The sequence below is a fragment of the Elgaria multicarinata genome, chromosome 3, assembly GCF_023053635.1.
Source record: "Elgaria multicarinata webbii isolate HBS135686 ecotype San Diego chromosome 3, rElgMul1.1.pri, whole genome shotgun sequence".
Taxonomy (NCBI): domain Eukaryota; kingdom Metazoa; phylum Chordata; class Lepidosauria; order Squamata; family Anguidae; genus Elgaria; species Elgaria multicarinata.
In genome coordinates this window covers 72,378,889-72,402,605 of record NC_086173.1, presented here as the reverse complement: position 1 = coordinate 72,402,605, position 23,717 = coordinate 72,378,889, and the positions used below count along the sequence as shown (strand labels likewise).

At 44.0% G+C, this 23,717-nt stretch overlaps 1 protein-coding gene across 3 annotated transcripts in view; it reads left to right on the top strand.

Annotated features, from left to right (window-relative positions):
- The first annotated feature begins 15,787 nt into the window (after positions 1 to 15,787).
- PPARGC1B (PPARG coactivator 1 beta) overlaps positions 15,788 to 23,717 on the top strand; it is a 135,049-nt gene continuing 127,119 nt past the window's right edge. For all 3 annotated transcript variants that reach the window (XM_063120577.1, XM_063120576.1, XM_063120578.1), the window contains exon 1: positions 15,788 to 15,937. In XM_063120577.1, the coding sequence (XP_062976647.1) occupies positions 15,854 to 15,937 (84 nt within the window). In that variant the 5' untranslated portion in view covers positions 15,788 to 15,853. The remainder of the gene's footprint in view (positions 15,938 to 23,717) is intronic.

Here is a 23,717-nt window from a genome sequence, read left to right as displayed (position 1 = left end):
GCAACAAGAAGTAGAATCAGTTAATAGAATTTTAGGGGGAAGGTTGCCTGTTGACCCCAATTTTTAAAATTTATTTTAACAATGGAAATGGTTTAAACAATTTTGGAAGAGCCAACAAATTACAATGATTAGTAGCCCATTTTTGTTCATACAAGGAAAAGGAAATGTTGGCATGACCCGGCTGTTTAATATGCTGTTGTTGCTTTCCTTTCTTAAATGTAATTTTCAAAATTAATTTTAACAAATGGTCTAAAAATGGGGACAATCACCTGCTTTCCAGTCCTTTAATGCTTACAGCCTGTATTCTCAGGTGATAGTGCACAGCAATAAATCCCACATTTACTTTCTTGAAGGGGGGGGGAACCCTTAGAATTTCTCGGCATGAGCCAGAGTGCTGTTGTTTGAACATGACTGAATGTTGTTTATATACACTTAGTGTGTTCTCCAAAGAGATATATGCATGACCCATCCCCTGCTGTGGACACCTGCACTGAGAATGCAAAGCTAAGCATGCATGGAGAAGAGAGAGGAGTGGTATTTTTATTACTCGTGTTAGTTAGTGTTTGTAGAGCACTCAACGGGGATCTTGGTGCTGAACAATTTATGTATGAATCATGAAACCAAGATCCCAGCATGGAATAATGAAGTTTTGAAGTCCGATCTAAGGCAGTTTTGAATGTAATAGTACTGAGTGCTTTGGAGTCATGTTGACTTTGGAGTTCGTTGAATGGCTTCAGTACTTCATGTGATCATTTCAAAAGACTGGGCAATATTTACATTAGGAAACTAATGGCAAAACTCCGTAATTAGTAGCATTGTGCAGGAAAGAGGTGGAGAATTGCAATCTGGGTTTACATCTCTGGATTTATGTAGCAGAATGGCTTCTTGCCCTAGTGCAGAGATGGGCAACTTCAGAGGTTTGGGGGAGCGCATTATTCCCAATCTTGCCAGGGCTGCTCCAGTTCCGAAAAGTGATTCAAACTGCATCTGGGGCTTAAGTTCTGTTGACAGTCTGTGGGGAGCCACTGGATGGCTGCTGTGTGGACAAAATGCTGGACTAGATGGACCTTTGGTCTGATCCAGCATGGCTCTTCTGCTCTTATGTTCACTCTTTCCAAGAAACAAGAATTGCTGCAGCACAGTGGTAGCAATTTTTGGTGGCCTGTGTGTGCACAAACAAACTTAGCAGGCCATATGTGGCCTACGGGCCACATGTTGCTCACCCCTGCTCCAGTGGTAATCATGGACAGCTCTGTTGCCCTCTGCCCCTTACATTTGCTGCCACTATTTTTGAACTGCCAGCACTGTAGAAGTGCAGTTCATGAATTCACAGTGTATTAAAATGGCTTCTGCATACCCATGGTAAAAGAATGCTACTGATATGTAACACTAAAGATAAAACACTCCTCTAATCATTCTCAAATTCCAAGTTGATTTAATAAAAACCAAACGCAGGTTAACCTCATTGGAAGGCCAAATAAATTACCCCCTTCAGGCCACATCTTAATTACGAATAACTTAAGCCCTGGATGGAATGAACTCATAAACTGATGCACTGAACATCTAATGGACATTTCAGGTATGGCAACCTCCCTATGCCCTGCATCAGTCGCCAATAGGCTTATAAATAAATTCTGACTTGAAGTCACTCAGTAAGTTTAGCTTAAATTGTGCCAATTTAGCTTTTACTTCACAGGGAACCCAGTAGAGCTTTCTTCGAATTCAAAGTCCCTTGAATTGTGTAAGAAGTAGAACAAAAATCACTGCATATGTATGGGCAATATATCTCCAGTGCTGACCAGTTTGCCCCACTCATGCAATCCTGTCATGTCCAGTGACTTTATTGAGGCTAGAGAAGAGAGTTGGATGAGAAAGGCGAATATGAAACATTACACAGGAAGATGAAATGATGTGCAGATTCTAGCTTATGCTCAAATCCTAGTCTAAAAGTGCAAAGTTCCCTTCTTGTATGACCAGTATGTTGCCCACCCCCAACACACACACATGACATGACAAGTCATCCACTGAAGCAACTTTCCCATGTGAAAAACAAAACTGAGTTTCTCTCTAGGCTCATGCCCAGACATCACGGTCCCTTCTCTCTGGGTTGGCCATGGGCTCTGTCTTTTTCTTGGAATGTTCACTTGGGAAATTCCCTTATGATACCCTCTTCCAAAGTCGCCCAGAGAACCTCCCCTTCCTCCCTCCCCCCAGCAGCATCTATTTGGACTTAATCACAGAGTATGGCTTGGACACAGACTGTGTGCTTTAATTTTGTAGGTCAAATCTTATCTGGCTGACGATTATAGAAGACAGGGAGAACCTGCAGACTCCTGGGAAGACACCATAGTTCAGTGACATTTTGCATGCATAAAGGGCACACGTTCAATACCTGGCATCTCAAGTTTAAAGTATCACAGGTAGCAGGTTTCTGAAAGACCTCTGACTGAGACCATGGGGAGCAGCCAGTCAGTGTGGACAGTACTGTGTTGAATGGATCAATGGCCTGACTCAATACAAGGCAGCTTCATACATTACTTTTTTGATCCAGTTACAGATGAGCCCAGCTTGACTTCTGGGCAGCTGTTGTTCTTAGGGAATAGGGATAGACCTGGGAGCAGCACAAGGCATCACATTTTTGTTTACGACCAAGCTTCCCTATTGGAATAATATACTTTACCAAGCACTACTCTTAAGAAAAAGAGAACAGGAGTTGCCAATTCTGTGACGGAGACAGATGTAAACTACGTAAGAGAAAGAAATCTGTAAAGATAACATGCACACACCCCTTGCCAGAAGAGCATTAGATTCTATTAGCCACCGAGCCTCGAGGGCTAAGTAAACTGATTGCATGAGAAGCCAAGGGCCAGGGCCGGGAAAGGAAAGGACAGGCAGCAGGATCAAATGCAGCAAGGCAGCACATTTAGCAGTGCAACACAGTGACATCAATACAATATGACGGACAACGTAAGCTGAGTGTAATAGCCTGCAGTGGTAGAGTGCAGCAGAGTAAGCAGAGTTCATTTGGAGGGTGAGAGACTGAATGAATGTCTGGGTAAGAGACTCTGGGTTGTGGCTATGTTTGGTCACTTAAAAGTAAATAGCTTTCTAGCTCTATCTACCGAGATCTCCTTCAAAGGAACAAATCACTTTAGAGGGGGATTAGGTGAGAGATAGAAAGTCGGAATGAAAGGGAAGGGTCAGTGCCTCAGAGTCAGACAAGGACACAGCAAACTCCTGAGACGAAGCCACGAGTCTCTCCATAATTAGAGGTAACATAAGCCTCCCGATTTCATCTCAGATTTAAAGAAATACAAAGCAAGAAGCTAAATACTTTTATGGCCTCTTTGGCCGTGGGACAATGCACATCGTGAAACAAGGGGAGTTTGTCTACACTTACAAATCATGGAAAAGAACCAGACAGCGTCTTGATTCCTCTGATATCAGTACTGAGGTTTTGCAAGTTGAAGGCAGATAGCAATGAACCTGGCGATGATGGTAGATCGGCCCTGCACAACCATTCCTTGCCACTTCTACCATCTCCTCCAATTGACACTACTGCAAATACCAGCGTTTAGATTCAATAACTATGCATTATTGATCTGGTGTGTGGCTGTGAATGTATACTTCCAGAGCCTGGGATACCAGTGCTTATCAGCAACTGGGAAAACCTCATCAGCAGTCTCAAGAACTTACCTCTAAAGATGAAGTCTTGCTTACGTAGGTTACGATGAATGTCCAAAATCTGGTGAATGATAATACGCTGACAATCCCAGATAACTTTTTCTAGCTTCCTGAAAACTCACAGATACAGCAGTGTATGTCAACAGGCACCTACATATGATTGCCAAGTTGTGGTTTGAATGTAGATGCCCAACCTAAAAAGGATGCTTCTAAAAGTTCGAAGAAGAGAAGAGTAGAGAAGAGAAGGGGTGCTGCTACCTGAGGGTCTGGAGGGGAATAAACAGAGGGAGAACAAGTGGAGTGCCAGTGAGGAGAACAGGACACATGAGGGAAGGGAAAGCAAGTGGACCATTGGTGGAGAGGGAGCACCAGAGGTGTTTGTTTGTGTGAAAGAGACTGTATTTGGGGTCTCTAGAGCTGTGGGGCCATGGACTTCCACCCACCAGTCTGGCCCTAGTTTTCTACAAGGGTTTTCAGAATTGGGATGGCTAATGTAGAAACTCCAAGTAGCTCTTTTTGCTCCTCCATTGCTTAAAAATAAATAAATAAGTGCATTGCGGCTGCATTGGCCTCCTTCTGTACATTGTATTGGGGAATCACTTGAAATGAACGTACTCTGCAAAGTTGAATTTCTAACTCTGAAGTAACTTTTGATGCAGGTTATAGATCCATGGGATAATGAAGAGGAAAAGGGACAAAAAGGTTCTCTAGTCCAGCCCCATCTTGTGAAGCAAGACCTTTCATCTACTGCTCATTAACTTTTGCAATCTTGAGAAGGGCCACAAATAAGAAGCACTTGTTTTGTATGCAGAAGTTCTCAGGTTCAGTCCCTGGCATCTTCAGTTAAAAAAAGGAGGGAGGGGGAGGAGGAGGAAAAGGATCAGGTAGTAGCTGGTGACACCTCTGCCTGAGAGCCTGGGGAGCTACAGCCCACCACAGTAGATGGACAAACAGCCTGACTTGCAGGGCCACCCATAGGATAAATAGCACCCTGGTTAGTTTTGCAGGACCACCCAAAGGATTTATGGGGCCCAGGCCCCATAAATCCTTTGGGTGGTCCTGCAAAGGGCCAGGCAAGGCTGGTAATAGGCCTGGGCCAAATGGGAAATGTAGGCCCCATTTCGAACTGCTCATTAAGAATTTTTTAATCAGTTCTAAATACATATGAACTAGAACGATTTATAAAAAAGATAATGGCAAGCACTTTTATTCAAGATGTATATAAGACATCTTTGCCTCTACTAGGGGGAGTCAGAGTAGGCCCCCTCAAAATCATAGGCCCATGCCAACTGGCTCCACTGCCCCCCACCCCTGCCTAGCCCAGGGTGTGATGCCATCAAAAACAACATTGCTGAAAACCTTGATCTCTCAGTCACTGCACTATGGTTTAGACAAGCCAAAGCTCAAAACGCCACACGCTGAGCAGTGGCAGTGCACTATGCAACACAGCCGAACGACCACAGGTTTTACTTTTCACATTTTTCGTTTTGTAGCAGTTCCTATGTTTTGGTAAACATTTCTTTTTTAGAATATTTATTGTTTTTATCGTTAAAAATGATAAAGAAAAATTATAGATTAAAAAAAAAAACACTATCCCGCTGATTTCTTACAGCTTTATTTTATTGTTATTTATATAGTGCTTCTAGTGTTTACAGTATTTGAAGTGCTAAATGCTTGGTAACGTTGCCTCAAAGCAAAGCTGTGTTCCAGCGCCAATGACATCAAAGTACAAATTGAAAAAGAAACCTACTTTAAAGCTAATTGAAGGAAGATCATTTTGAGGTTAGTCCCCAAACAACCTGTAGAACCTTGTAAAAAAGGTTACAGACACTTGCTTTTTGCCTTTCTAGCTCACTGCAGGCTCTGCTTGCCCGTCTTCCCCCCCCCCCCAGTCAGTTTGGCTCCTCCCTCAGCTGGGCGCCCTAGGCGACCGCCCAGCTCGCCCACTTTTAATGCCAAGCCTGCTGACTTGTAGGAGACGTCTTCCTATGTCCCTGAGTGAGCCACAGGGAACACAGGAACCACAGAGAGCCGTACAGCGCAAACAGCTCAAGACGAATTTTGCCAATGAATTCAGTCAAGACACATATTTTAGGATAAGGTAACCCTCTGCCCAGGGTTACTGTCTGACCTCATATAAAGCAATACATCAAGCCCAGCATCACAGCAAAACTCATCCACTAAGGGTACAATCCTATTCATGTTTAGACTGAAGAAAAAGTACTACAACTCTCAGCATCCCCCAGCTAACATGCACAGGCCTTAAGACTTGATTGCATGCATCTCATGCTACTCAAATATTCTTTTTCTGAGTATGGTAGTCCCTGATGTCCCAGGGGAAGTGTGAGGATTGGGGAAACCATGATCATTTGCAAAATCAATTGATATGCCTCAAGAAAGTTGAATATATGCCCCAAATTTTGACAGATTTCCATTATTTAATGAACCTATGCCATCTAAACCACAAAACATAATAACCAATGAGATGATACCATCAAATAGCTTAAAAACAACTTTTTATGTGGTGTGTTCTGCTCTAATTAATAGGGGAGCCATCTGAGCCTCAGCAATTCAATTGCAAATAGCATGGTGTCAATCTTGACAAGCAAATTTAAGATCAACTGAGGTTCAAACTGCAGAACATGTTCCTTTCTGGGGAGTGTCAGAGTAGTGAAGCAGAGAGAAAAATTTTCACAGTAAGTTTCGGAATTTATTTATTTATTTATTACATTTATATACTGCCCCGTAGCCGAAGCTCTCTGGGTGGTGTACAAAAGTTAAAAACAGTGAACATTAAAAACAAATACACAAAAATTTATAAGCATAAAAACAGCAATATCATTTAAAACAACTATTCTGGGGTCTGTTTTTTTAAAAAAAATGAGAATGAGAATATGTCAGGATTTGGGCTAAAGTAGATGCTCAAAGCAGAGCGGGTGAGGGAGAGAGTGTTGTAATTTTGAATAGACATCTAAACATTTCTGCCTTTCACCACATGTCATCTCAGTGGTTACAACATCTACTTTACAAGTATCAGAGACATCTGAAACCTGAAACCAAAGCAGCAGAGTTTACACTGCATTTGGGGTGTCTCCTGCTAGACGGTATTTAATTGGCTCTCTTTTGTGTGTCACACATTCAGCCTTTGGTAGACTAAGGGTAGAGATAAATTCTGCAACTCCTCCTGACCAGTGGCCTAGTGACATTAGTTGGTCTCTGAACTGTGTTATTTTGAAAGGACACTGGCAGGCTTTTCCTGTTACACTTTAAATTGGTAACTTTACACCCAGTCTCCCTGGGCCTAGATCACATCACAGCAGCTGGCTGTAAAGCCACTTAATCTCTTGGAAATGGCTCTGGTTATAATCCATGACTCACAACCACATAAAATTATGGCCAAGCAAGTTGCTTTGAACATTTTCTGTAACACATAAAAGACCAGCGGACACCTGAGTCACTAGTATGTCCTGCAGAGTGCAGACTTTTCAGGATTATGGCACTGGATCCATGCACCACAAAGATCACTGGAGCCTGTAGTATCAGGGATCTGTGTCAAATGTATTCAATGTTAAAAATGCATCATCCTTTTATTTTTCAGACACAAGGAAACAGCTTGGCCCGTTCACCAAGACAGGAGATAAACACACCTTCCTTGTTTATTAGCACTGCTGCACCTTAGCCATATAGCCACAAGTCAAGTTCACTGCCACAGTTCTCTTGAGTTTTGCAACTCATGCACAAGCATTAGTCTGAAATGTAATTTGCTTAAAAGAATCCCCAAATTTACCCATTCATTACGTTTCTGAAATCAATCTGACCATTTGTCTGAGTTATATAAAGGCATGAAACAACACAGGTGTAATAATAGTCAGGTACTTTTTGTTATTCACATTTGAATGAGACGTTGCAAGGAACAAATTTAAAAGGGAGCTGTGCAATTATACATGCGATAAGCACATATTATTTTCATATCTCCTAACTGTCGTCTTCATCCGTACTTCCCCACCACAGGATGTTTGAGCTGGATAAATTCGAATTGGGTACTGGTGGGGGAAATTCAAGTTTCCTTAGAAAAAGTGATTAGCTATAGAAACAAGCTGATCAAATTCAAGATTCGAGAGGCAGCTGGACAACCATCTGTCAGGGATGCTTTAGGATGCAGGATGCTTCCTGCATTGAGCAGGGGGTTGGACTCGATGGCCTTGTAGGCCCCTTCCAACTCTGCTTTTCTATGATTCTATGAAATAAAAAAAATGGTATCTCTTGGTGCCCGTGGAATCTTTGCTACCAGGGCTTGTACAGGGCTTGGGTATGTGTGTGGGGTGGGGTGGGGTGGGGTGGGGGGTTGAGAAGAATGTGCAGTGCATATGGTCTGCCCCCTCTCCAAACTGTTTCCATCCTGCTCCTCCCACAATATTAAAATGCTGACATGCATTAAAATGTGGTGGTTATTATTTATTTATTTATTTATTTATTTATTTATATAGCACCATCAATGTACATGGTGCTGTACAGAGTAAAACAATAAAATAGCAAGACCCTGACGCATAGGCTTACATTCTAATAAAATCATAATAAAACAATAAGGAGGAGAAGAGAATGCACCAAACAGGCAGTGCACTTTGGCCCTTTATTACTTAAATGTTTCAGCTGAAAAGTAAACACTTCTATAATATCAAAATTATGTAGCATGCCAAGCTTGGGTAAGATAATATATGAAACCAAAAGACCATGGTAAAGCTGTAACAAATGCTTGGCCCACAGCATCACAGCCTTACAGTGTATGAAACCACAGGGAACATCAAAATCATAGCATATGGATCTCTCTCAGTGTGGACACACAGTGTGGATCCAGGTTAGGAAGAAGTACAATACTGCATATTGTACTTACTTATTTCTTAGCCTGAGTCCACACCAGCTCAGTGCTGCTCTTCTAAATAATGTTATTATGCAGCAGAACTGCATGTGAATAGCTGTCCTGGAAATGTATTGTCTAGTTAGAAGGTAGGTCTTTTGGTTGAAATGCTGTAGTCTAGTCTGGCATTTAAAAATGCCATAAGAAATCTTCCCAATGGAGCAAGAGACAATGCAACAGAAGATGCTCCTGCCCAGCTCTTCCTGTAATGGACCATCTCTCCTGCCTGCTGTGCTGAGCAGGGCTGCAGGTGAGGCAGACAGTAAGATTGGGGGGGGGGGAGAGAGAAACAGGTGGCAGAAACCATGGTGGCCTTGGCTCTTGCTGCATTTAAACATATATGCACGTCCTTCAGGGTGCAACCTAGCAACCCTTTTTCTGAATATTAGCCTTTCCTTCTTTGAAGTACAATGTATTTCACACTTAACAGTACCTGTGTGAAGTATGATGATGGATGGATGCATTTTATGATTCCCAGAGCAACATGTGACTGTCAAACATCATTGCTGTCACCAGATTACAACTGTTTTGGAAAACAATCCTAGCCTTTCTCTGTTGAAGAACTTCAGATTTATTTGGGGCCAATGATTACATTTTCTTTCAGAGCACCTTGCACATTTTTAGTTCAGTGTAAAAATAGCAACAGAGGGAAGGTCAATAAGTGGGTATAATCCTTTGGGAGAATTTTTCTGAGCTTTGTAACACCCCCCTTCCTGCTTATACATGTGGCAATGGTGAACCTCTGCTTTATGAACTATTTAAAGCCTCTGAGCTATACAGTATGATAGCTTCAAGAGAGGGAGCCGTGTTAAGGGAAACTCTACTGAATGAATGCTTTCTCTGCACCTCTGCACATTATAAGATGTCTCTGCTGCTACCGTTCTGTCTTTCTATATGATTTTGGCAAAAACACTGCATTCAGGTCATGTAATCTCAATATTTACCAAGTATCAATCTCACTCAAGCATTGGATGCAGGCAAGTTGACTGAAACTGCTGAGATGACTGAAGTGATAATAGCTGACCAATCTTGCACCAGCATGGAGAAATGAAGAGGAGAAACAATGATATGTGATGGCATTCTTGGATTATTTTGTTACCCTAGGAGATTGGTTCTATTGCTATGTATCTTTAAAGCATTTCATTTCAGGATCCAGAAATATTTTCACAACTCCATCTAATGATAAAGGTACAAACTAAAAATTATATCTAACTTAGCCATTCATGCCATTGTAACTACAAGACTTGACTACCGCCCAGAGAGCTTTGGCTATTGAGCAGTATAAAAATGTAAATAAATAAATAAATAAATAAATAAATAAGTTAACTCACTTTCCAGAGATGGAACCTTTCAGTCAATGAAAGTGACAGCAAGTCACATCCTGATGAGACTGGGTCAGTGGTTTTGCATTATGCCTGGGCCCTCAACGTACCTTATTTTACAACATACTCTAAATTTTTTGTTTAAAAGTGCAATCCTATGCCCGTTTAGGCAGAAAAATGTTCTACAACTCCCAGCATTCCCCAGCAAGCATATGTGTTGTGTGACTTTTGTGATATTTTTTGGTCTAAATATAAATAGGATTGCACCCTAAAATGCTGTTACCTGCCCTGTGTTGATTAGATAGAAGACATCCATTTCTGGATGGGGCTGTTTTGTCTTATTAAAAAGGAAGTTATGAAGGAATGGAACATTATTTTAGAAATACAGAGACTTAAGTGAATGGCTTTTTCTTCATGCTGTATCTGATCACTATAGGAATTTTCCTTTGGGTCAGGTTAGTTAGTCACTCTGGGGGTTTATTGTCTTCTCTTGTAGAATGCTTTGCTCTGAATTGTTTTACTAAGCCTATTTTTAAAATTGTGTGGGCATCTCTGCTTTGTCCATATTTACTCAGTGCTCCTGGTACATTATAGCTTGGGTGCCTTGAGTTATTCTGTAGGCCAAAAATGTTAATATGTGGTGTAGGTGTATTTACCTCCAAACAGAGGACTGGACCAGAGGATGTCAATGCTCCCTATGATCACCATATTAAGTGGGGGAAATGCAATATATGACAGAGAAAGTATTATATGAAAAATGTGATATATAAAAGTTCTAAAGAACTAAGGATCATGCTAAACAGCTAAGAACAGAGCAGATAAATGACAGGATTCTATTGTTATTGGAGTTAGACAATAAACGATTTCATTCACTCCCCACCATGGAACCCTGAGCACAATGCAACTCAGTGCATATCTCTTAGCAGCATAATCCTTTTATCCAGATCACTATCGTATAGACAGTCTGATGGGCTTCTAGGGGGATCTAGCTTCAATTGCTCGCATGCACTACTGCTCAGAGCAATTATATATTGACTAATTAAATTATTCAGCTGCCTGCATTGTCAAAGGATGCTCTTTCCATTGTAATTGCTCTGGATAAGCAAATAGGTATGACATCAAGAGGGTTTCAGACCCATCATTAATTCCTTCAGAAGAAACTTTTAGTCTATGTGCAATAAAACGCAAGAGCAAACTGCATCTGAAACATGAAAGCATTCCCTACACCAGCTAGCAGCCAGCCAGTAAAACTAAGCCCTGGGTAAGAACAAGGATGGTTCTTTGCATTCTTCAAGTTAGCTCAGCATGCATTCTGCTCGGGTGTACAAAATATTCAGTAGCCACTTCTCCTGTAGTTATAAGCACAGCATAGTGCACCATAAAAGAAAGTCTAATGACTATGTGCATTTATATGTCAATAAGGATCAAGCTTTGAGCTTCTGGTTCACTGCCAACATAGCCCAAGGTGATATAAAATCTGGTCTCTTCAGAATTAAGGACCAACCCTGTCAGCATTTATTCCCCTGCATGTTATTTACTGCATGATACAATGAGGAGAGTCACTGAAACCAGAGAGATGCCTTGGAAAGTTTTACTGAACAAACAGTTGCAGGAAACATGTATGCCAGTGGAGGCTGGTGATTCTGATTTCGGTGGAGTTGTGAGTCCATTCTGAGTTTCAGTCAGAAGCAGCCAGAACTCTAAAGGAGCTGTCCAAAGTGCTGAACCCATATCATAGCCCCACTGAAATCGGAGCCACCTGCCTCCACTGGTATTTGCAATCTGTCCTTAGTAGCTAACACAAGCTGAGTGGGGCCTTAATGGTGTGTCCTGGGGGGGAATCTACACTACTGCTTTAAAGCGCTTTGAAGCACTTTATAACAGTTTTGACAACTGTTGGGGCTCAGGACACACTGCATATACAACGTTTTCAAAGTGCTGTAAAGCGCTTTAAAAGCAGTAGTGTAGATCCCCCCCTGGAGGGGATGGGTGAAGTGGGAGGAAGCAACTTAAATCAGATTTCAAAACTCTGATTGTGCCCTGACCACATGAGTCCGCTTACCAAGGTACTAAACAGTTAGCTTCTGAAGCTGCCCACCCCTGGCAATGCTAGGGGTAACTACGACAGGAAGAAAGGATGAGAGTTACATTCCACAGCAATGCCCCAAAAGAGGGAAAAGAAAGACCTCTCCAAAATGTATTGAATGGATTTTTAAAAACAGCAACACACACCTCAACATACACACATTTCATGCTATGCTATTCTTCAAAATAATAATAATAATAATAATAATAATAATAATAATAATAATAATAATAATATAAAGTAAAATAGGTATCCAAACTTGGCTTCCTTTGGTGAATAACCTTAAAACGATATATTTAATCTACCAGATTTTTCATTAACCAATACAGGAAGAATGCTTTTATAATCTAGCCAAGCAGTGTTGCCCAAGTTCTTCTAATTATCCTTTGTCTCTGTCTGCTAATAATCATATAACAAGATATACCTTAGATTTTTTTAAAATTCCTAACAGTTCAATAAATTATTTGTTTACACCCCAGTGGAGTCTTCTCTTTTGCCATAACCACCTGTTTTTGTGTAGTGCTAAATGTGAGCCAATTGAACTCTCTCTTCACCTGCTGTTACACCTAGTTGCTTGGCCTAGAAACAAGGCCTCTGGCTACTGGAAGGAGGAAAAAAGGTAGATTAAGCCGGATGGGTTGGAGTGAGGACAGGGAAGTTGAGTCCGAAGTAGATGATTGAGCTGGAGAGGGAATAGGGAACAGCACTACAGCCCAGTTTAAGGAGCTATAGCATCCATAACCAGCCCTAACCTTGAACTGCAAGTAGTTGTGTGTGAATAATATCAAAGATAAAAATCCACTTTGGTTGTAAGGCAACTCTGTTTTATTGAGTATAATACAGCTATATAGAGAAAGTCCTACAGACAAAGAATTACTCAACTGGTAGTGTGAAAAGCAGGTATATTTGTACATAGTAGCATTCTTAACAAATTAGCAGTTAGCAAAGTTCTAAAGCAAAACAAAGAAAAATTATTTATTATATTTTATCAACAGATGGCCCATAATTCTTCAGTCAATGTCAGATTGACCTGGATGGGCAGTCCTCCTTATCAAGCTAACTTATTTGTCTTCTACTATATCAAAGTCTTGACACTTAGAAATTCCATAGCATTTCCTTGCTGATATAATAATAATAATAATAATAATAATAATAATAATAATAATAATAATAAAATAATAATAAAAATAATTTATTTCTTACCCGCCTCTTCATTCTGATCGAGGCAGCGAACAGCAGTAAGTATAAAATACATAAAATACTGATTAAAAACATAGTATACATTGTTAAAACATTCTAAAAGCATGCTAAAATTCCACTGGATATAACAAGTTTAGCATTACAGCACACTCAGGCACATACATTATTCCAATTCCATCATGCAGTTCACTTACAAGAACCAAACTACATACAGAGGCCTACATACAGAGCAGGTGTATCAAGGCTTCTGGCCTTTTCTCAAAAACCAAAACAATTTCATAATAAAACAGATTTATGTGTCCAAGACATCACAAATATTATCTCAGGAATCCTTATAACTGTCATAGTAAGTTGCAACTCAGAACCATGTGACCTCAAGGAGTATCTCCCCTTATAGCAACCTCCTATGTCACTACAATCTTCATGGGAAGCCCTGATGTCTATACTTAGCCTATGGATTTCCATTTGATGATCACATGGAGAGAAGCCTTCTCTGCAGTGGCACCCGCCCTGTGGAATGATCTCCCCTCTGAAGTACATCAGGCTTCAATGCTGGTGTGTTTTAGGCATTTATCAAAAAAATGTATCTGTTCGCTTTGGCTTTCCCCCAGTCATGAGCTTTGCTTGTATCAGTCTCATAATACTTTTGTGTATGCATCTTGTCTTTTTTATTATTATTCTTTTGTAAACTTCAGGATTTGTTTTAAATAAGAAGCAGTATACAAGTATTGTTAATAAATAATCCAAAATTAATAAATAGGTAGGTTCATGTTATCATCCTTTTGTAACAGTGGTTTGGTTAAGGCCAAATTTGTGGCCAGCGTGAGATTTGGAGACTTCACAGGCTCAGTTTCTCAGCTCCTATTCTACACTAACTCTTACAGCATAGGATCATAGAGCTTAGCGAGGACCCTACTGAAACGCCACCTAGGGCATTTAAATTGCTTATTTTTCACCTTTCAAGGGAGCATGTTCTCACTGCTAGCCTGAAGCTGTATGTAATAATGGATTTTTTATTTTTTCTACCATTGTGTTTCTTTTTCATGTTCTAGTCTAACATATTGATTGAGAGGGGGAGAAGAGTTACTGCTCAGATTCCACACCTACGAACCCACAATGTGTCAGCTCAGCAGGCCTTTCAAAATGAGTTTCTGGGGAAAATGCATTGTACTGAGGTAATGGGAGACTGTTCGGCAGCATTGCCTGCAGATTCAGCTTTCACATCATCGGCGTGAACAATGCGCGCAGCAGGTCTACCCAATGTTCCATCCCATGTACATGGTGATCTTCTGTTCATGCTGCACAGTGAGCTGGCTAATATCACACCTGATTACTTTCAACTTTCCCGGCGTAACAGATGCTTCTTTGTGGCCGAGTGAGCTGGCAGGACTTGAACCCCCACTTGAGTAGATTGGCTGGTTTAGCTCTCACATCTCTGCTGCAGGTGGGAATTACTGGCTCAAATTGGCAGCAAGGGTAGCAAGACGTTGAAAGAATCAAGTGAAGATTTTAATGTGTGTGTGATAGATAGAGACCCTGGATCTTAAGGAATACTGGTGAAGTTAAGTAATTTTAGACTTCGGACTTCATGGTCTTACCAGCACCCCACCCCCCGCCAACCCTTTAGATGAAAATGTGCATTATGCCACTTGGTTCAAAATGTGGTAAGTCAGACTTGCTGCATTTGGGGGCCTTTCTGCCCAATTCTGCTGAGTGGGACCGTTGACCAGTGCCCCAAAGTCTTCCCCTGACTGCACTACTATAAGGAAATGATTCATAGGAAAGCATGTCCACGTTGCCCAACCACCACGAATGGGTTCCTAACCCCAAATGAAAGGCGCTCAACTTCTGCTTCCTGTCTTCTCAGTGAAGTCGAATAAGGCACGCTAAAGGAAGTCCTTGCGAACTGCCGGCGCTTTGCAATGGACAGACAGTACACAGGACTAGCGGCGGGTGGAGGGGAGGGGGGTGGGGAATCAATAACCGAGCTGACATGGGGCTGTTCCTGCTCGGCTCCCTCCCCCTCCCCCTCCCCCATGCATGTTGCGCTTTGTGCCAAGTAGAACTGCCTTCTGCTCTGCAGCAACGGAAACGAGAACAGAAACGAGGCTGCGGCCAGCTCCGGGTCAGGAAGTGCAATTGCTAGACCGGGCCGGCTGAAGCCCCCGACACCGGAGCGGAGCGGGAGAAGAAGAGTCCCTGCCCCATGAAGAAGGCAGGAGGACCCCGCCTCACGGCTCAGTGCTCGCCCCCGAGACCTTCAGGCGAGCTCCAGGCCGTCGCGCGCGCCGTCTTCTTTCGCTTCCCGTCGGGAGCTGCGCGCGCTCGGGCGGCTGCCTCGCCCTCTCCGGCCCTGGAAAGCGCGAGGCACGAGCGCTCCCCTTCCCCGCGGCGCTCGCAGAAGCAGCAGAGCGCGCGAAAGCACCGGCTCCGGGCTCTCGGCTGCTTGCGCCGCCACTGTCCCGAAGCCCAGCCCCGGCGAGCCTCCCGCCGCCTGGGCTCCTCCCCTTTGGCTGCCCGGCTCCGCCCACTCCCAACCGGCGGGCTCCAGGCCCCGCCCCGCCGGCTGCCCGGCTCGGCTGGTTCCTGACTGCTTGCTTGCTCTTGCCGCATGCTGCTTCGTGCCGTTGCCGGAGGAGCTGGAAGATGGCGGAGCCGGGGCCGGACTGCAGCGCGCTTCTGGATGAAGAGCTCTCCTCCTTCGTCTTCAACTATCTCGCCGACAGCCAGGTACGGCTCTGAGCGGCGAGACCCAGCCTCGAGGCGCACACAGCACGTCCGGATCTGGCACGCACTGAGCAGTCGCAGGGACTCCAATGCACAGCGGGGACGGACGGACGGCGGCGCGAGGGGGGGGGGAGTCTGGAGCGAAGGGGAACTGTGCTCCTGGGGAGCAGCAGGAACCCCAGTTCCACCATGCACCGGGGGGTCTCGGTCACAGGGCACCCGGGACCGATCTACAGTTGGGGACCTGCGATCTGTTATATGCTAAGGATTTGGCGCGGGTGGGGGAGGTGTTAGGATCCGAAATCTGGGGTTCGGGGGGACCCGATCCGGGAGTGTGGGCTGCAGGGATTCTTCCGATCTGACATGCTTTAGAGTTTGGGGCAGAAGGACGCCGCATCCGCGCTGCACGGGATCTGGGGCGCCGGGAATGAGTGTGTGTGTGTGTGGGGCAGAGGGGCTGGGTTAGCTTCGACCCAACTTAGAAGTCTGGGCCATAAGATGCCCGGAACAGAAGAAAGTGTTCTGGTGCCCACTGAGCCCTGATAGGCACCGCTGAGTCCCGCACCAATTTCAGAGAGCGGGAAGTGTATTCTGTGCGTGTGGGGTGCGTATGCAAGGACTTTTGCTTTCCCCATAGCGGATCCCTTCTCCTGCCCCGGCAGAGGAAGACGAGGAACGAGCTGGATGTACGGCCGTCCTGATACGCACATTTCCAGTGCATCCAAGGGCTTGGAGAGCCTGGATCTGTGCGGGTTCAGCAGCCGGGATTCCTTCAGGCACCAGACAGGACGGAGAAGCGTGGGGCTGCATGCTTGTGCAGACAGAGCAGGCAGGCAGGCAGCGGTCCGGCTGAGGGTCGAGCAACGAGGGAGGCTGCAGCCGACAGTCCTGGAGGAGGCTTGCGTCTGTGCTCCTCTCTCTCCATGCCGCACTTAAAGAGAGAGGATCCGGCGGAAGGGAGGAAGAAGTAGCGTTCCCACGGGGAGGTTTGAGTTGCGGGTGCCCCCCTCCCCTCCGCCGCCGCATGCATGCTTGGGGAAAGGAAGAGAAACTCGAGGAGCCCGAACACTTTTCAGCACCACTCGCACGTGGACTGGTGGGTCACGCTGCTGTCGCCCCAGATACGAGCAAGTCCTCTTGCTTTTGCACCGGTTCTGCGACCCCCGCTTCCTCCTCTGCCCCTCCCTCCAGTCCGAGCGCAGATTGCTCTGTCGGGGTTATTTGCTCTGGATCTAAGCAATTGAGAGGTCGGAGGTGCAGGCGAGGGCAAAGTGAAGGGGGCAGCATTCTTGAACGTGTTTATTTAATTCATTGTGGACGCTCTCCACCCCCGGCGCTTCTTCCTTTGGGCTTGCGCTTTGGAAGCGCCGCTGTTGCCTTCTCCCTTTAACGTGCGGAGGCAGGACTGGCAGCCGTTCAGCTAGACTGTGGGGCAGCAAGAATAGATGGATGCCGGACCCTCCCACCGCTTTTCTCTTAGGGATTTGCTGGTGGGAGCTTTAATTTCTTGGGCCGTACGCGTGAGTCATGCGGCTTGCTGGTTATATACCTGCAGCTTTGGAGTGAGGGAGGGGTGTGTGTGTTAGTTGCTACAAATAATCAACTTTGCAGATCTCCGTCCCTTTTGGACCGAGTTGCACGTTAAAATCAGATTAAGGGTTTCTTGGCAGCCCTCGCCTGGTCACGAGCGGGTGCCTGCTGGAAGGGCAGCGGGTTGCATTCTTTTCCATGGGGAGAAGCAGAGAGGGGCTAGAGAGCCAATGCTGCAAGACCATCATGCATCTCTCGCAAGCCGGGTGCCTGTTGCAATTGCAAAGAGTTTTCCATGGTTACGATTCCACTCCCCCCCCCCCCCGCCCCGTTGCCCTCCAGTTTTTCTCATAAGCAGAGATTACTAAACAGCTTTGATTTGGGATGTGGTGCATTCCACTCTTCCCTCCCTCCCTCTTGGGTTTATTTATTTAGTTGCTTACAAGAGCACAGAGGAAAAGTCTGCTCTGTTTGGGTCCCAAACAAGCAGCAGTACCCTGCTCTCTATCAGCCTGTTTTGCCACTGGTGTGTGTGCGTGTGTGTGTGTGTTTATGTGCCAGAGGGAACCAGGCTGGACCTGCTCCAAGCTAGACTCAGTGTAGTCTGAACACCTCTGTTCTAGGGCCAGTGCTGGAGCTTTCCAGTTTGTCATGGGGCAGTGCTGGCGAGGGGGACTTTGCAAAGAATTAAGTAGGAGACGTTGACAGCTGGATTAAAGACGTTAGGGCAGAATATTTTGTAAGCAGGCTTCGTATTTTCCGCCTTGCAAGGGTTTATTTACATGATGCCAGAAAAACAACTGAGGAAACTGGTGGGGTCCATAAAAAGCATGTTTGCTTTTGGTGTGTGTGTGTGTGTGGGGGGAATAGCTTTGAGACAAAAGTGTCTAGAAGATTGCATAACACACTGGCTGCCTTCTATAAGGATAAAGAAATCTGCTCATTTGTAACCAGTTATGTCGTCTCTTCATACTTTAAAGCAGAACATACCTTTTATTATTGCATGCTGTGTGGGGTCTGGATGAATTGTGTATCTGGCCTTTTAAATATAAGTTTTGAAGTGTAATTGGGGGATAGACAAATCTAAGTTCGTATGTTGAAAAGTCCAGTGAGTGAAAATCTGAATTTTGCCCAGCAAGGGAATCTTCACTAACTGTTGTTACAAGCAGCTATTTGTATGTACGTGGCATCATTGCTAATATATAATTTAGACAGTGTAATATTTGTGGTAGGGTGATCTTTGCTTTCTGCTGCAGGTCTCTCTGTTGCTTGGAGGTGCTCTTAATCTTTGTATCTGCCTTTCTTCTGCTCTGCATGTGTGCAAGGGTTAAAGTCTGGAGTGAAAAGGAGTGGCATGCGATTTCTTTGGAAAAATGATTGAAGTTGTAAGTGTGCTTTGTACTTGTACCTTAACCTCTGACGAAACTGCAGTGAAGGCTCCAGCCTTGGTTGCTGTCACATGCTTTGCATGTAACTGAGCTCCTGGAGGTGGTTCCTCGGCTAGCCTCTGACGTCTCTCCCCATTACTACTACACTGTACTAGCCTCTGCTTGCAGCTGGGCTGCTAAGTTGTCAATGAAGTCTGAAAGCTGCTTCTGCAAAGCCCCCAGTGCTGTAGCACAGGATCAGATTATCCTAAGAGGCTAAAATGTCAGGAGGCTATGAGATAATGAATATTACCCATTTCTTTCACAGAGACCCTGAAGGTTTTCAGCTTTTCCCATCACACACCATGGGCACCCCTCCCCTTCCTCTCTTTGCAGCAACATTGCAGAAATGCATACCAAGGTGCTGTAAACATCATAGTACAGGTGAACGGGAGCCGACAAAGTGTTAAACCGACATGCCTTATTCACTTTGATAGCTGTTACGTATTGAAGGAAAAGATGTTTCACAAAATGACTGCATTGCAACAGATAGATATTAAAGGCCTTTTCTTCTGCGCTCTGATTTTCCATCAAAATTGTCTTATTGTGCAGCACCATGCAATGTATGATTTACGCGCAAGCCAGCAGGATTCTCATTTCGAGTTTGTGACCATTGTTGCTAATTCATCAGGTGTCGCAAAGTGTCAGGAATTGCTAGCACATACTGCTGAAGAGATAAGAGTTAGAGACTGTTCTGTCTCTCTAAGAGAGTGAGAAAGCAGCTTGACTTTTCCATTTTTCGTTTGTTGAAGAAAAATATATAAATGATAACAGAACCCGCCACTTGGAGCTTCCCCGGGCAATATTTCCACTTTATTTTCTCAGCGTCTTGTTAACAGCTCAATTAATTAATGGTTGGAGACGTAAACTATTATTGACCAAAACAGAATGGTTTGTCTTCTCTCAGACACACACACACTTCCGACTATTGGCTAGATCTGCAAAATGCTTCTTTTAGGCAAACGTGTATTATTTCCCTTGGCAAAACAAGGAAGTTATTTCTTGATTGAACAATATCCAGGTGTTTTGAGAATACCTTGGCCAGCATCACATCACTGTTTGGGGAGGGGAAAGCCATATTTTGCTCTGTTGAGCTTCCTCTACCTGCATGTTTAAGTGACTTATTGGAATGGAGAGGAGGGACGTGGAGTTCTCAGTTACATGTTTCAGGTTTTCTAGACCTGAACAGACATGTGGTGAAGCCATCAGACCACCACTACAGGGTGCTCAAACTCTGCATGGTTATGTTTACACCGACATTTGGGCAAGTAGCCAAATGGTCCTTTTGTGACCCTGATCTTTTGTGGATTCTCCTGGGCATGATGGTATCGCTGGTAGTGTATTTTGTATTTTTATGAATCGTTGTAAACTGCCCAGAGAGTTTCAGCTATGGGGCAGTATTGAAGTAATAATAATAATAATAATAATAATAATAATAATAATAGTTAACATTTTGTTTAAAATTAAAAAATGTATGCACATACAAATAACCCCTTTTTATTTTTATTTATTATTACATTTCTATCTCACCTGTTTTCCTCTTGCAAGAAACCCAAAGCGACTTATGTAATTCTCTTCCTCTCCACTTTATCCTCATAACAATCCTGTGAGGAAGGTTAGGCTGAAAATCAGTTTCTGGCCCAAAGTCACCCAGTGAGCTTCATGGCTGAGTGGGGACTTGAACTCGGATCACCCAAGTCCTAGCACAACACTCTGCTACACCACACTGGCTCTCATTTGCCCTTTGCTTCTTTTCACTTTTCTTTTGCCACACTACCCTTCCCTCCCTCCATCCCTATGCATTTGAGAAAAGAAAGAGGGGGGAAAACACAACTCTATATACATCATATATTTTGAACACAGCTTATATATTTTGCCCCTGGCTTAAAATTGACATGGCTTTCCAAGCTAGTGCGGTCCATATGGCAGCTGTGCTACAAATACTGTAGCTCCAGAAAACCACCCCAGATTTTCTCAAGGGTATCCAGGTTTCCTTGATTCATGGCCCAGCGTTCTGAGGCTGCCTGTTCCAACATTTCCTCAACCCATCTTTCATGGTAGTTTGGTGGGGGTTTATACTTCTAGTGTCTCAGGATGTAGTGATCTTTTCTGTTCGTTTTATGTAGAGAAGCAAAAAGGGATGCTTCTTCTATGTTCTTGTTAACACTGCTTGCTTGGTTGTCTTTGGCAGATTACAGCAACAAATTAAAGTAAGAGGTGAATTACATATTGAGAAGTATTTGTTTATAGAGTGTCCTTTCTGGAATGGTCCACCACAGATTGCAGGCTGGAGGTGGCATATTTCAATATCCCTCTGCCAAAAATGCCCTGCCTAAGAACATAAGAAGTGCCTTGCTGGATCAGACCAAAGTTCCATCTAGTCCAGCACTCTGTTCACACAGTGGCCAACCAGCCATTGGCCAGGGCTGAACAAGCAGGACATGGTGCAACAGCACCCTCCCATCCATGTTCCCCAGCAACTGGTGCATACAGGCTTACTGCCTTGAATACTGGAGATAGCACACAACCATCAGGGCTAGTAGCCATTGATAGCCTTCGCCTCCAGGAATTTATCCAACCCCCTTTTAAAGCCATCCAAATGGGTGGCCATCACTACAACTTGTGGTAGTGAGTTCCATAATTTAACTATGCCCTGTGTGAAGAAGTACTTCATTTTATTTGTTTTGGATCTTCCACCAATCAGCTTCATGGGATGACCCCTGGTTCTAGTACTTTGAGACAAGGCGAAAAATGTTTCCCTATCCACATTCTCCATACCATGCATAATTTTGTCCATCTCTATCATGTCCCCTGTAGCCTCTTTTTTCCCAAGCTAAACGATCCCTGTTGATGTAACTTCCCCTGTCCTCATAGGGGAGATGTTCCAGCCCCTTAATAATTTTAGTTGTCCTTTTCTGTACTTTTTCCAGCTCTATAATATCCCTTTTTAGGTGTGGTGACCAGAACTGTACACAGTGCCTACCGAAAGTTAGCATGCCAAGATTAGGTTACATTGAAACCAGTGGGATTTATTTTCATTTAAATGTGTGTCGTCTTTGAGTATAAGTCAGAAATGTGGTTATAAGAAAGCAAGAGGTACATAAAAGCAAAGTGCATCAGCTCTGGAAGTAATGTCTTTGTATGGATGGCATTATCTTGTAAATGAAACTTGATCTAAATTGCCTTTTCAACATGGATCCCACTCGAAGAGGTGTGAATTTAGTGCCTGGCAGCTGTATGGACTAGATCCCTCTGTTTATTCAGAGATCATATAAAGTGTGGGCAGCAGCCAGGAGGAGTTTTTCTCCACAGGCACAGTCATGCAAGGCCTTTCTGAGCCAGGATTCCCCAGACAAATAATATTGGGAATTTAGTCATTGTGGAGTTTCTCCTCCTCAGCTTCTCAGTTGAGATGGCTGGTAAATGAGCCAAATGTGGTATAAATGCTAGATTGCTCTTGGCTAAGAACTGATTGGCACAAAGTGCATTTTTATGGATATAGGCTGAACTAAGCAACTACAATGACTGACAGTTTCACAATATCATGGATCCAGAAGTCATGCACAACTTTCCAAAAGCTGGACAGTGATGCCCACAGTTATACTCAACTGCTTGCATTAGTGTCTATCAACAGGCAACTATGATCCAGGGAAACTCCACAGACGGGCATATTGACTAGTAGCCAGTACATGTGGCTGCATATAAGAAAGCTGAGCATAAGATGGATTTATGTAAGATGGGCAAAAACAAACAGCTCTATAACGGGATAGAATCCACATGTGTGTTCTACTTCTGTGGTTTAGATTGGCATAATGGCACTTCTTCTGTAGTACCTTGTATTTACCGGGCAAAATAAAATGGCTTCACAGGCAGTGGTGGTGGTAAAGTGTTCCAAGCCAGGCAAATGTCAGCCAGCCGACCTGTTCTGGAGTTGGCTCATGGCAGTCCTGTCTGTGGCAGGCATTTATGGCTGCAAATGGCTTTTCCTTTCTTCTTCGCAAACTGGGTTTTCTAGGGAATATGTGACACCTGCTCAAAGATGCTGTTGGGGGTACTGTGGTCACTGAGGGGGTTCCATTAGCTAAGGAGGTTTATAAGCAGGTGGTTCTAAGTGCAGGACACATTACTTTCTCTATGAATCATCAGGAAAGCATTTTCTGCCCGCTAAACTATATTGGGCTGATTTCAACTTAATGGTTTTGTACATGCTGTTATTTTTGGCAGTCACCTTGGGAGCAGATATGCATAGAATAGCTGTATCAGAGTGGGTTATCAGAGATTAACGGGGGCGTGAATATTTAGTCCAGGTATGATAAAAAGGATTTTGAGCATATCCTTTCCAATGCCTGAAGTTTCTTTCAAGACACCTTCATCTCCCTTGAAGAGTACGGCCCAGTGTGCTTCTTCATGTACTGTACCCACAATGCCTTTCGTTTACACCGGTCCCAACTAGCTTAGTTGGCTTTACAAATGAAAATAAATTCATGGAGGATAGAGATATAGATTGCTGGTAGACATGACAACTTGATGGAGCCTCCATGTCTTGTGGCATCTTAGAAACTAATGGGTTTATTCTGGCATAAGCTTTCACAGACCCCGTCCACATCCTCAGAGGTATGTAGTGTTACCCTCAAATTGGCAGATATACTGTACATATGCTGGATATAGACATTTTGCATTTCAATTCCCCCCAACAACACATGCCCCCACAACGGCAGGCCCCACCCCTGCCTCAGCTCCTGAGTGTACTGTTGACCCCAGTCCCAGAGTCCCGCCCCCCACATGGGTCCTTGTGGGGGGCTGTGGTATGGCCCCCAGCACCACAG